This window comes from Rhincodon typus, chromosome 29 (assembly GCF_021869965.1).
Source record: "Rhincodon typus isolate 14 chromosome 29, sRhiTyp1.1, whole genome shotgun sequence".
NCBI lineage: Eukaryota > Metazoa > Chordata > Chondrichthyes > Orectolobiformes > Rhincodontidae > Rhincodon > Rhincodon typus.
This window is the reverse complement of record NC_063360.1, coordinates 9,985,530-9,999,566: the sequence shown is the minus strand read 5'-3', so window position 1 is coordinate 9,999,566 and position 14,037 is coordinate 9,985,530. Positions and strand designations below refer to the sequence as shown.

Below are 14,037 nucleotides of genomic sequence, written 5' to 3'. Positions count from 1 at the left end.
GCAACACAACAATATGTCCACCTACCCCTGACTGATCGAACGAGTATTCAGTGCTGCCCACCATCACAAACTGCCTGCCTCTTCCTCTGTGCTAAAAGGCAATGCAAGCCACAGAGGCTGGTAGAGTGCAACTCAGAACTAAAGATCCTATGAGCTAAGAAAGCAATGCGATGCACACAGCGGGTGGTAGCCATAAATCAGCGATGAAGTCAGTAAGTGTGCACTAAGAAAGCAATATAAGGTAAACAGAGATTGGCAGTGACACCAAGTAAATGCATGCTAAGAAAGCAAGCTAGGAGCCATAAGATGTATCATAAAGAGGGGCATGAGAATAATTTACACCCTTGTGTGCAAAGCAACCTGGCAGAAGCATACAAGTCGTAGGCTTGTCCCTGAGTTCCAATGTTTGGAAGGACTGAAGTGGTGCAGGAGTTGGGTCAAAAGCAGGCATGATGATGTGGTGAGGCTGATGGTTTGCCAATACCAACTTACAAGGAGGATTGTGATCCTGGAGCAGGCAGGACGTTTTTGGAAGGATTACTAGTTCAGTTACATTATCACTAATCTAAAATTACCTATATTCTTTCCATCCTTATTTATAGGCGTCCTTTCGCACCACCTTTATCTTCTACAAGATAAAGCTGATGATACCCCACATTCCCTCACCTCTTTCAACTTCTGTGCTGCCCATGCTATCAAATTTTAGTTCCTATATCCAATCCTGTCAACCTCAACTTTTTCCACCATCTTCCCCTTCCAAAATACATTCACATCATAAAACTTCCTCTTTTCTACAAAGTCCTTGGATGTGTCACCTCACAAATCTGTAGCCATCTTTCCTGCAATTCCATGTTTGAAATTCTCATATCAGATTTTCACCCCTGGCATTGTACTGAAGAGTGATGAGGTTATCCTAATCAAAATGGCAAGTTGCATTCCTTGTGATTCTGGTGCATTTTGGCACTTTTTTTTCTCAATCTCAATGCACCATTTGGCGTTGTCAACAATGCCATATTTCGCCAACAATTCTCTGTTGTCCACCTTAGTGAGACTGTACTTGTTGATTCTACTCTTGCTTATTTAATCATTTTCTGATTGGCTACTTTTGCTGCTTCCAGATCATTATCTAAAATGTATCTATATTCTTCCCATCATCATTTGCAGGCTGCCCCAGCACCATTTTCACCTTCTACAAGTACGCTGACAATACCCAGCATTCCCTTAACTCTTTAAAATTCTGTTCTGCCTTGGGCCATCAAATTACCGTTCTTATAACCAGTCCTGTATGCCTCAATTTTTTCCAGTTAGACACAGAGTCTTTAAACTGTGCCATAAAGTCTCTTTTTGTCACCAAATCCAGTCCCCTCCAGGATCGGTCTGAAGTTATATCAAACTGTTTGTACTCTTTGCATCCTACTCAATCTAAAGCTCAGCATGTTGAAATTCTACCAAGCATCTGTTGTCACCTCCAGAATTGCGAATGCCCCATCCTCCACACCATTAAATTTGGTTTACCTAAGACTTGTTTTATTCTTTCATGGAATGTGGTACTCACTGGCAAGTTCAGCATTTATTGTTCATCCTTGAATGTCCTTGAGAAGGCAATGGTGAGTAATCTTCTTCAACTGCTGCAGTTCATTTGGTGTAGCTACACACAATGTTGTTAGAAAGGGAGTTTCAGGATTTTGATCGAGTATCAGTGAAGGCTTGGCAATAAGGTTCTAAAGCAGGATAGTGTGTGACTTGAATGGGAACTTGCAGATAGTGGTATTCCTATGCAGTTGTGTTGAGACCATCACTATATTCCTTTTATTTTTCTTATTCTTGGTCTGGTACTGTGAGTTACAGTTGAGAATTGAACTTTGAGCCAACATCTTGTTTTTTATAAAAAAGGAGAGAATGAAAGACTAATATTTTCTGTTGGGAGATGGCCTTGGAAAGATAATGCAGGTTAATTACTGTTCAAAGAACACTGTAGAAAATTCAGCACTGAAATGTTATGCTCAGGAACTAATGGCTGGTTGGATGTTGAACTGGTCATTCTAGAATGGACAGGTGCTGGCTCGCCAACCACTGAGAATGTTGAAAAAGAAAGAGAAAACAAAGAGTGAACTGGTGCTGACTGGGTTTCAGGCAGGAGTCAGTTTGGCTTTGGAAGCTGCTGGACTGAGGGGTTTTTTGGTTTTGCTCTTGCAAGTTTTTCTCAAGTTATCACTTGTTGAAAGTTCTGAGAAAAGAATCCTAGGGGCGGCACGGTAGTTCAGTGGTTAGCACTGCTCACAGTGCCAGGCACCCGGGTTCAATTCCAACCTTGGGCAACTGTCTGTGTGGAGTTTGCAATTTTCTCCCTGTGTCTGCATGGGTTTTCTCTGGGTGTCTGGTTTCCTCCCACAGTCCAAAGATGCACAGGTTAGGTAGATTGGCCATGCTAAATTGCCCATCGTGTCAGGGATATGTATTAGTCATGGGAAATTCAGGGTTACAGGGATAGGGTGGTTGTGGGGGGAGGGTGAGTCTGGGTGGGATGCTCTTTGGAGAGTCAGTGTGGCCTTGTTGGGCCGAGTGGCCTGTTTTCACACTGTAGGGATTCTATAGTTCTGTAGTTGTAAGAAATAAGTAAAAATCTCTAGAGGTCTGGGGAAGCTGTTGGCATTGACCAGTAACTCTGGGATTTAAGCAAGATATATAGTTCTTTGTGTCTGTAATACAACTCATCATCAAAAGATTTCATGAAAGTCTGGTACTCATCATTGAAACGGTTATTGAACTGGAAAATTATGATTCTTTTCTAATTTATCCTTCAAGTGTATCTTTCTATCTGTTGTGTGAGTAATGGTATATATTCAAAGAGGATTGGGTTTACATCATAGATATTAACTAGATTGCCTTGTAGTTTATCAGTGTTCTGCCAAAGTTACATTTTTAATCATAAATTGTAATTTTTTGTTAAAGTAATAAACTTTGTGTCCAAGATCCTTTATTCGCAAAGGCTGTTGAGAAACAATTGAGCAATTTTGAGAGTGATTGAATGTTTTAAACTTACTGTGTCGCAAATCCATTGATAGTGAGGCTGATTTCGTTGGGCTTGCTATTCCTATGTCATAACAGCTGCTACCCATAACTTCCTAGTTGGCAGAGACTGCAGATTTGGAAGTTGCTGTTGAAGAAGCCTTGGTGAATTGCAACAGTGCATCTTGTAAATGATAAACTGATGATACACACCACTGCTAATGTGCATTGGTGGATGGAGGGAATGAATGTTTAAGGTGTGGTGTTTGATACCTCTGGTTTGATACCTGGTCTATCACCTGCCAATTGGAGAGTTCTGCAGACTGTGCTTCTCTCTTGGTGAAGTACTGCAAAGATTTTCACACTTAATTAAAAACTTTATCTTCAAGCATGGAGAGCTCCTGATACAGTCTTTCACCCAGTTTTAATTTCTTGTTGACTTTTTTTAATGTTAGTGCACATCGATGCTGCTAGATTGCTTTTGAAGATTGGTAAAGCTCTCACAAAAATCAAAACTACCATCCACCATAAGTGGATCTTATATTCTACCATGTTACATGTGATCCAGGAGTCTTCAATTCAGTTGCCTGAAATTTCACAGCACTAATCTTCTTCATTCTGTTATGTACTAAATATTTATTGAAAAAAAATTATTGTAATTGAGAATTTCTCAACACTTTCCTTTGGTTATGCAGCATTCTAGAAGTTGTTTATTTTGACATATTGTTGAGAAAAATATTATGCACTTTTAATTGTCAGTTGTTATTCACTTATACAGTCAGTTGTTTCCTGTAACATGAACAGTATAATTTTTGACATGATTTGGCATCATGGGTAAAATTAAACATTCGTATCAATGTCCAAGCATACACATAACAACACATATTATAGACAGCAAAGGACAACGCTTTGAACATTGGGACCTGACTGATTTCCATTTGAAGTACTTTTTGTGGCAATACAGCCTTTCAGAGTTCCAAAACACTGTGCTACCAACTGGGTCAAGTTGACACTGATTATTTAAGACATGGGGTGGGGGGAGCGCACAGGCTTTGATTTATTACAGCCTTGTGACATTCTATTATTGAAATGAAATCAGAAATGCTGGCAACAGAATGGCTTGTAATTTTTGTTTTGGGTGAACTGGGTGCTTTTTCTCACATTTCATTTTTGAGACGTTTAATTGATACAGCTGAAAATAGCTTTATCCGCAAAAGGAAGTATTTTAGTCAGATCTGCAAGTAACCAGACTTTAAATAAGTGAAAATTATCATTAAAAACTATACAGAACAGTTGCTAGTTAGTTTCTGAGCAAATTACAAAAACTCATATTCAAAAGCTTTTAAAACATTCTTATTAGTGCCCTTGTGTCCAATATAACCAGCTTAATTTTAAAAGACTCCTTGAAACCTGCAAACAAGCACAATTAGCAGAAATTTCTGATGATAACCTGTGTAATGGCTAGTTTTGTGGGTAGGAAAGACTCTTCCAAATCCAGAGGGTTGCCATGGACACTTGCATGGGCCCCAGCTATGCCTGCCTGTTTGTCGGTTATATTGAACAGTCCCTCTTCAGTATGTACACAGGTTCTGGTCCAACTATTCCACTGTTACATCAATGATTGCATCGGTGCTGCATCCTGCACCCAGGCTGAACTGGAGCAGTTCATCGACTTTGCTAACAACTTCCACCCCGCCCTCTCAGATACCTCCCTCCCTTTCTTGATCTCTCCATTTCCATTTCTGGTGATAGTTTAAGGACTGACATTTACTATAAACCCACAGACTCCCATAGCTACCTAGATTACACCTCCTGCCACCTTGTAGACCGCAAAAACTCCATCCTGTTTTCCCAATTCCTCTGTCTCCGTCGCATCTGCTCTGATGAGAAGACGTTCCACTTGAAGCATCTTGGATGTCCGCCTTTTTCAAACAACTGTCTTTCTCCCACCCCTGTCATCCAGACAGTCCTTCACCGCACCTCCCCCATTCCCCACTCCACAGCTCTTAACGACCCTCCTTCCAAACATAATAAAGAAAGGAACAAAAACAAAGTTGCTGGAAAAACTCAGCAGGTCTGGCAGCATCTGTGAAGGAGAAAAGAGTTAACGTTTGGTTTATATAATAAAGAAAGGGTCTCTCTTGTCCTCACTTTCTATCCCACCAGCCTCCGCATCCAACATATTATCTCAAACACTTCTGCCAACTCCAATCAAACCCCACCACCTGGAACATCTCTCCCCACCCCTCTCTGTCTTCCACAAGACCCATTCCCTTCACCGCTCCTTAGTTCGCATCATACTCCCCACCAAACACTCTAACCCGCCTGGTACCTTCCCCTGTAACCATAAAAGATGCAACACCTGCCCACACACACCTCCCTCACCTCCATTCAGGGCTCTAAATAGCCCTTCCAAGTGAGACAGAGCTTCACCTGCATCTCTTCCAACGTAGTCTATTGCATTCAGTGCTCCTGATGTGGTCTTCTTTACATTAGTGAGACCAAACGTCGACTAGGTGACTGTTTCACCGAGCATCTTCACCTGGCCCGTAACAGCCAACCTAACCTCCCAGTCACCACCCATTTCAACTCCCTGCCCCACTCCTCCAACATGTCCATCCTCGGCCTCCTCTAGTGTCGCAGTGACTCGGAACACAAATTTGAAGAACAAGATCTTATCTTCCGCCTGGAGGACTCAAAACTGAGTTCTACAATTTCAAATAACCTTCTGACCCATCCCCCGGGTCCCTTTCCAGCCCCACCTCCTCCCTTCAATTCCACCTTCTGTCCCTCCTTTCCAGCCACCAGCCGGATCCATTCCTCCCATCGACCAACCAGGTCGTACCGACTACCAGTGTCCACCTATCACGACCATTCTGCTACCACTCCTCCCCCTCTCTTTATCTGCAGCTCCCCCTATCCCGAAGAAGGGTAATACCCGAAACGGTGACTGCTCCTTTCCTCCAGATGCTTCCTGGCTTGCTGTGTTCTTCCAGCCTCTTGTTTGTCTGTCTTGGATTCCAGCATCTGCAGTTTTTTTTGTCTCTTCCCAATGTCTTGCTTTTTAAACAGCATCTGCAGTTTTTTTTGTCTCTTCCCAATGTCTTGCTTTTTAAACAAGTACAAGCACAGGCTTCACCAATTTCCAGCAAATTGCACTGAGAAAACCAGTATGACCAAGCAGAAAATCTGGCCGATGTATTGGAAATGGTTGATATACGTTGATGTGTATATGGATCTTCCAAAAGAATTTGACAAAGTATTACACAGCAGCCTTGTCATCAGCATTACAGTCAATTAGATTCAAGGGTCAAAGACAGTGCATACAAGTAATTTGCCAAAGGTTAAGTGTGGGTAGGTACTGGAACCACTGCTCTTTTTGACTTATATGAATGACCTAGACATGGGCATAGTGGTCATAATTTCACATTTTACATATAATACTCAGAAATGCAGTAAATAATAAGCTAGATAGTAACAGACTTCAGGAGGACACATACTGGTGAAATGTGCTGATTCTTAGTTGATGCAGTTTAACACAGATAATTGTAAAGTGATTTATTTTAATATGAAGAGTAACAGGAGTTAAATAAATGGTGCAATTTTAAAGGGGTTTCAGGAACACAGAGATCTAGTGGTGTACATATAGAAATCTTTGAAGGTGGCAGGATAAGTTGAGAAGGTGAGTTAAAAATCATATGGAATCCTTGGCTTTATTAATAGACGGATAGAGCCAAAAGCAAGAAGGTTAGGTTATGCCTCAGCTGCAGTATGAGTTCACCTCTGGACACATTTTAAGCATGATGTAAAGATGTTAGAGATGGTGCATTGCAACTCACTCAAGAGTCCAAGTTGTAGTCTGCAGTGGTGGTAGACTTCCCAAAGTTCTGAATTTGCAGATTAAGACTCAACATACCTTCCATGGCCATCCAGTCATGTATTAAGAGGTGAACCTGGATCTTCTAGTCAGCAGCTGGGACACATTTACCCACTGCACCACAGACCTCAGGGCCTGACAGAGAGTACAGAAAAAAAGAAAATTTCAAGAATGGTGCCAGGCAGAGATGAAGGACCTTGAAGCTGTAATAGATAATGGGATATAGAGAATGGAACTAACTGACTATCTTGTTCAAACAGCAGGAACAAGAACAATGTGCAAAATGGTCCCCATTTGTGCAATATCATTCTGGGGTTGTAAATCAGTCACCATCCATAATGAGACCACCAGTTTGCTGAAGGCCTTCCACAAACAGTGGTCACCACAGCAATGAAAGACCGGATTGGTCATGGATGACAATAACAATGTACACTTTGACAATCTACTTAATTTCTTTAAAGGAATAATTTATTTTAAATAAATTAGTTGTGCCCTCTTTAATGGAGGTATGCTTTTGGCTTTATGTTTGATGACATTGGGGCAACCATTTAATTGAAGAAAAACCATGTTGACAGTTTAGGTACAACCTTTCATCAGAACAGGGTTCTAGTGGTCAAACCCCGTCCGAATCTACTGACCTCTGTCTGTCTTTTCCATTCATTGATCGTTAAAGGTTCAAGTTTCCAGGATATTCGTTTCGTTTTTCTCAAGATTTGTTTCTCTAACAATTTATTTCCATTTTCATTATTTGGAGATTTTTTTTTTCTATTGCTTTAACACTCAGGAATTCCTAACTGTTTCAACAGCAGGCAAGAAAACTGACCTTCGTGTCTCTGCTAGTTGGGGCTCGCTTTGTTGCCTCGGCAACGGCGTCGGTGCATTGGTGAAATGGTTCGCTTCCGGTCTGAGAACCAGCGGAGTTCCGGTAGGGGCATGGGGGACTTTAGATGATGTGACACCGAGAACTCTGCTGACATAGAGGAAAGATGAAGAAATTTTTTGACGATTTTAAGCGGGATATAAAGTTTAAAAGCGCGGGGCGAGGTCATGTTCTGACTGAGGATACCAGGTGAGAGGGATATTGTGGAGAATTTTCTTTTTGAAGGTTCGGTCATAAGTTCGAGGGAGAGGGGGAGCAGGCCGAATTACAGCCACAGGTAGAAAGCCTGAATCCCTAGCTTCACCTAGTTTGAAGTTCTCATTTCAGAGTTAAACTCGTCTCCCACTTGAAAGGGTTAGTATTTCCACGTGTGGGAATTAGTCTTTAGTCTTTCGTCTTTCGTCTTTCTGACTTTCTTTGATCAATGTTACATCAGTCATATGTCTGGGTTCCGTCTACATAACACATCCATCATAATGAGGACAGAATGTGACACTATGGTTTCTGTCCCTCTAAGCCAATTAAAAGACAGGCACATGAAAGGATAGTTAAACTTTTCCCTTATCCGTCTGTTTCTCCGAGTTACTGATTTTTCGTGGGCTGTGGTTATTGTTTGCTTTCTAGTGCTGTGTTAGATTGTTGCGATCGACTGCTGTTTCTTGGATTGGCGTGGTAAAAATTGTCGCTGAAATTTTCAGATCACTGTTTAGGGAGATCTCCCTTTCTCTCTTTGCTTGGGTGAGATCCTTAATTCATGCTTGGCATGTGGACCATTAATGCTCTTACCACTCCACACCCCCGCCAAAAAAAAAACCCTTTTATCTCCTTAGAGTCATAAAGCTGTACAGCATGGAAACAGACCCTTTGGTCCAACCTTTCCATGCTGACCAGATATCCTAAATTAATCTAGTCCCATTTGTCAGTATTTGGCCCATATCCCTCTAAACTCTTCGTATTCGTGTACCCATACAGATGCCTTTTAAATGTTGTATTTCTACTAGCCTCCAACAGCTCCTCTGGTAGCTCATTCCATACATGCACAACCCTCTGCGTGAAAAATGTTCTCCCTTAATTCCCTTTTAAATCTTGCCCCTCTCACCTTAAACCTATGCCCTCTAGCTTTGGAATCTGCTACTGTGGGGGAAAAGACTTTGACCATTCACCCTATCTATTAACCACATGATTTTATAAACTTCTTTAATGGCACCCCTCAATCTCTGATATTCCAGGGAAAATAGCCGCAGCCTATTCAGCCTCTCGCTATAGCTCAAACCCTCCAACCCTGGCAATATTCTTTTAAAACTTTTCTGAACCCTTGCAAGTTTCACAACATCATTCATGTAGCAGGGAGACCAGAAGTGAACACAGTATTCTAAAAGTGGCCTAACCAATGTCCTGTACAGCCTCAAGATGACCTCCCAAGTCCTATTCTCAATGCAGTGACCAAAAAAGACAAGTGTATCAAATGCCTTCACTATCCTGTCTACCTGTGATTCTACTTGCAAGGAACCATGAACCTGCACTCCAAGGTTTCTTTGTTCAGCAACCCTCTCCAGGGCCTTACTGTGAAATGTATAAGATTTGCCCTGATCCTCCTCAAAATATGTATATTTGACCAACTTTTTGATCATCGATGCTAATGTCTTCACTTTGGGTATGTAAATATTTGGCAATTGCTGTTTTTTGAAGTCCATCGAAGACTAGTGAAAAATATTCAATCAATTCTTCTGCCATATCTTTAGACTCATAGATTCCCTACAGTGAGGGAGCATTCCATTTGGCCCATTGAGTCCGCAATGACCCTCCGAAGAGCATCCTACCCAGACTGACACCCTACCCCATAATCCTGCATTTACTGTGGCTACCCCACCTAGCCCACTGGACCACCTGGAGGAAATCCACGCAGACATGGGGAGAATATGCAAACTCCACACAGACAGTTGCTAGAGAGTGAAATTGAACCCGGGTCCCTGGCGCTGTGAGGCAGCAGTGCTAACCACTGAGACACTGTGCTGCCCCAAGCGTGGTTAGATGCCACTAAGTAGATTACAATGCCTTAACCATTTGAATGTTGTAAGACCACCAGGACCCCTTCCATCCTTATTGAGGGGAGTGTGAACCCTCTCTCCTTTCATACAACTCAATTTACTTCTCCTTTTCACAATTTGCTGATCAGGCTCACTTTTTTTTAATATTAGGCCAATGCTCACTTTAACATCTTTTTTAATTAAAAATGTAGAAACTTGTATGATCTGATTTTATACTTCTCACTTGCTTTCTCAAACACTTTTTTTCTTATTATTTTAGCCATTCTTTGCTTTTTTTAATATTCTCTCCAATCTTCTGACCTCCCATCTACCCTTGCAAAATTATATGCTTTTTCTTTAAGTTTGATGCTATCTTTAACTTTTCTAACAAACCACAGATGTTGGGTTCCTCCCCTTGGAATTTTTCTTTCTCATTGGAATGTATCCATTCTATGTATTCTGAGATATCCCTTGAAATGTCTGACACTACATTTCTGTTGAACTATCCCTTTATCATATTTGTCAGTCCACATCAGCTTTGCAGGTCATCAATTAACCTTATCTCATTACACAATATCAAGTCTCATATAACCTGCTGTCTGATCAGCTCCATAACAAACAAAAACCGAAAGAACTGCAGATGCTGTAAATCAGGAACAAAAACAAAATTCCTGGAAAAGCTCAGCAGGTCTGGCAGCATCTGTGAAGGAAAAAACAGAGTTAACGTTTCGGGTCCGGTGACCCTTCCTCAGAACTGATAGTGGCTGGGAAAACGTCAGTTTATATGCAGAAAATAGGGAGGTGGGTGGGGTAGGGAGTAAATGATAGGAGAGAACCCAAAGGGAGAGAAAGACAGTTGGACAGACAAAGGAGTTGCTTATGATCAGGCTGGGAGGGTGATTAGTTGTGAATGGGGACTTGTAGTGGCTAACAACAGGGGGTGTGTAATGACGGGCTATATGGTAACAAGGCATGGCATGTGGGGTAGGGGGCTGGGAGATGGGAGAGTTTAGGCCTTAAAATTATTGAATTCAATATTGAGTCCGGAGGGCTGTAGGGTCCCCAAGCGGAAAATGAGGTGTTGTTCCTCCAGCTTGTGTTGGGCTTCGCTGGAACACTGCAGCAAGCCAAAGGCACAGATGTTGGCCAGGGAGCAGGGTGGTGCGTTAAAGTGGCAGGCAACAGGTAGTTCAGGGTCTTTATTGCGAGCAGAACGTAGATGATCTGCGAAGCGGTTGCCAAGTCTACGCTTCGTTTTCCCAATGTAGAGGAGACCACGTTGTGAGCAGCGAATGCAGTAGACCAGATTCTGGGAAGTTCAGGTGAAGTGTTGCTTCACCTGGAAAGTATGTTTGGGACCTTGGATACTGGGGAGGGAGGAGGTAAATGGGCAGATGTTGCATCTTTGCCGGTTACAGGGGAAGATGCTGTAGGGCTGTGGGGAGGTGTTGGGGGAAGGAAGTGTAGACCAGGGTGTCCCGGAGGGAATGGTCCCTGCGGAAGGCGGACAAGGGAGGGGAGGGGAATATGTGTCTGGTGATGGCATCTCGCTGGAGATGGTGGAAATGGCATCTGATGATCTTCTGGATGTGGGTGCTGGTGGGATGGCAGGTGAGAATAAGGGGAACCCTATTGCTGTTGCTGGACGGCAGAGAAGGAGTGAGGGCGGAAGTGCGGGAGATGGGTTGGACCTGGTTGAGGTCATTGTCGACAACAGAGCTGGGGAATCCTCAGTTGAGGAAGAAGGTGGACATTTTGGAGGCTCCCTTGTCGAAATTGGCCTCATCTGAACATATGCGACGGAGATGGAGGAACTGAGAGAATGGGATGGAGTCTTTACAGGAAGCAGGGTGTGAGGATGTATAGTGCAGATAGCTGTGGGAGTCAGTGGGATTGTAGTGAATATTAGTGGCCAGTCTATTCCTAGAAATGGAAACAGAAATGTCGAGGAAGGGAAGGGAGGAGTCAGAGATCGACCAGGTGAAAGTGAGGGCAGGGTGGAAATTGGAGGTGAAATTGATGAAGTTTTCCAATTCCAGATGAGAGAGGGAAGCAGCACTGATGATATCGTCAATATATCGGAGAAAGAGTTGTGGGTGGGGGCTGGAATAGGACTGGAACAAGGAATGTTCCATGTACCCCTTGAAGAGACAGGCGTAACTGGGGCCCATGCGGGTACCCATGGCAACCCCTCTTACCTGAAGAAAATGAGAGGAGTTGAAAGAGAAGTTGTTGAGGGTGAGGACAAGCTCGGCCAAGCGGAGGAGAGTGGTGGTGGCTGGGGGTGGTTCCGGTGTTTGTTCCAGGAAGAAGCGGAGAGCCCTAAGACCTCCTGGTAGGGAATGGACGTTTAAAGGGATTGCACGTCCTTGGTAAAGAGGAGGTGGCTCGAACTGGTAAACTGGAAGTTTTGAAACCGGCGTAAGGCATCAGATGAATCATGGATGTATGTGGGTAGGGATTGGGCCAGGGGCGAGAAGACTGAGTCAAGGTAGGAAGAGATGAGTTCCGTTGGGCATGAGCAGGCTGAAACAATGGGTCTGCCCGGACAGTCCTGTTTGTGGATTTTTGGCAGGAGGCAGAAGCAAGCTGTGCAGGGTTGGGGGACTGTTAGCTTGGAAGCGGAGCAGGGAAGATCACCGGATGAAATGAGATCAGTCACTGTAGTGGATACGATGGCCTGATGTGCCATGGTGGGGTCATGGTCCAGGGGAAGGTAGGAGAAGGTATCTGAGAGCTGGCACTCATCCTCTTCAAGGTAGAGGTCAGTACGCCAGACTACAACAGCTGTTGTAGCAATGGTGACATTTCTTGCAGATGTGTTTGTGTGGGACACATGGAATGTCTACCACTTCACACATGCCACAGGATGTATGCTATACTTGGTCTTTCTGACCTGTCATTCTCTTAAATAAAAAACCATTTGTTACCCTTAGAATATGTACAGACTTTCTATGTAAACAACAAATTATTGCTAAGGAAGAGATGGGAGGGGTGAAGAAGTCTACAGACACAAAACACCAACAGAATACACTACTGTCACTTTAAAAGATTGGAATTACTGACCAAACCTATTCAGATTTCTGTTCATTTTTGTTTAAAAGGCAAGCTGTTTATAGCCTCCTCAGAGACAACCCTGTTTATTTTGCTTTGGGTAATCAACATGAACTTCTGCAATGATTAATCTCGTGAAGAAATTTGGGGGAAAGAAAGGAAGAAAAATGTTAGTCCTTTTGGTGAGATGAAAATAATGTGAAAAATTGATCATTCAATCCAAAGGAATAGCAAAATCTGTATTATAATTGAAGAAGAAAATACTTCTTATGAAAGAAGTTAGAAACATTTTAGTATAATTACAAGCCAAGGTTTTCCTCTCAATGGCCATATTTTGTAAATTTTCTTACATAACTGAATAGTATACAAAGAAAACATTTTCTTCTAATAAAGCATTACTTTGTCAGGAGTTTGAGTAGAAAAGGGTGAATGACAGACAACTTGAGTATTAAGAAAACCTGTCCTTTTGAGAAATTATTAACATGTGAAGAGAGTGCAAAATGTTTGCCATATTCAAACGTTACGTCCTTGTTTTTCAAGGACTGCAACTTCCCCTCCACAGTGGTCGAAAACGCCCTCGACCGCATCTCTCGCGTTTCCCGCAACTCATCCCTCACACCCCCTCCCCGCAATAACAACAAAAACAGAATCCCCCTTGTCCTCACGTACCATCCCACCAACCTCTGTATCCAACGCATTATCCTCCACCACTTCCGTCACCTGCAATCTGACACCACTACCAAGGACGTTTTCCTCTCCCCACCCTTATCTGCCTTCTGGAGGGACCACTCTCTCCGTGACTCCGCTCCACACACCCCACTAGCCCCACCACCCCTGGCACTTTTCCCTGCAACTGCAGCAAGTGCTACACCTGCCCATACACATCCCCCCCTCACCCCCATCTCAGGCCCCAAGAAAACCTTCCATATTAAACAGATGTTCACCTGCACATCTGCCAGTGTGGTATACTGTATCCGCTCTTCCCGATGTGGCCTCCTCTATGTTGGGGAAACCAAGCGGAGGCTTGGAGACCGCTTTGTGGAACACCTACGCTCAGTTCACAACAAACGACTGCACCTCCCAGTCGCGAACCACTTCAACTCCCCCTCCCACTCCTTGAACAACATGTCCATCCTGGCCCGTCTCCAGTGCCACAATGATGCCACCTGAAGGTTGCAGGAACAGCACCT

At 43.2% G+C, this 14,037-nt stretch overlaps 1 protein-coding gene and 1 non-coding gene across 2 annotated transcripts in view; one reads left to right on the top strand and one right to left on the bottom strand.

Moving 5' to 3' along the window:
* Positions 1 to 7,772: 7,772 nt before the first annotated feature.
* The window catches only part of ubxn6 (UBX domain protein 6), a 38,753-nt gene continuing 32,488 nt past the window's right edge, over positions 7,773 to 14,037 (top strand). Inside the window, exon 1 of the mRNA XM_020522147.2 lies at positions 7,773 to 7,955. Within this exon, the coding sequence (XP_020377736.1) occupies positions 7,873 to 7,955 (83 nt within the window). The 5' untranslated portion in view covers positions 7,773 to 7,872. The remainder of the gene's footprint in view (positions 7,956 to 14,037) is intronic.
* LOC125486535 lies at positions 9,786 to 9,908 on the bottom strand. The gene has a single exon (XR_007265189.1). It is a non-coding gene; the product is annotated as a U6atac minor spliceosomal RNA (small nuclear RNA).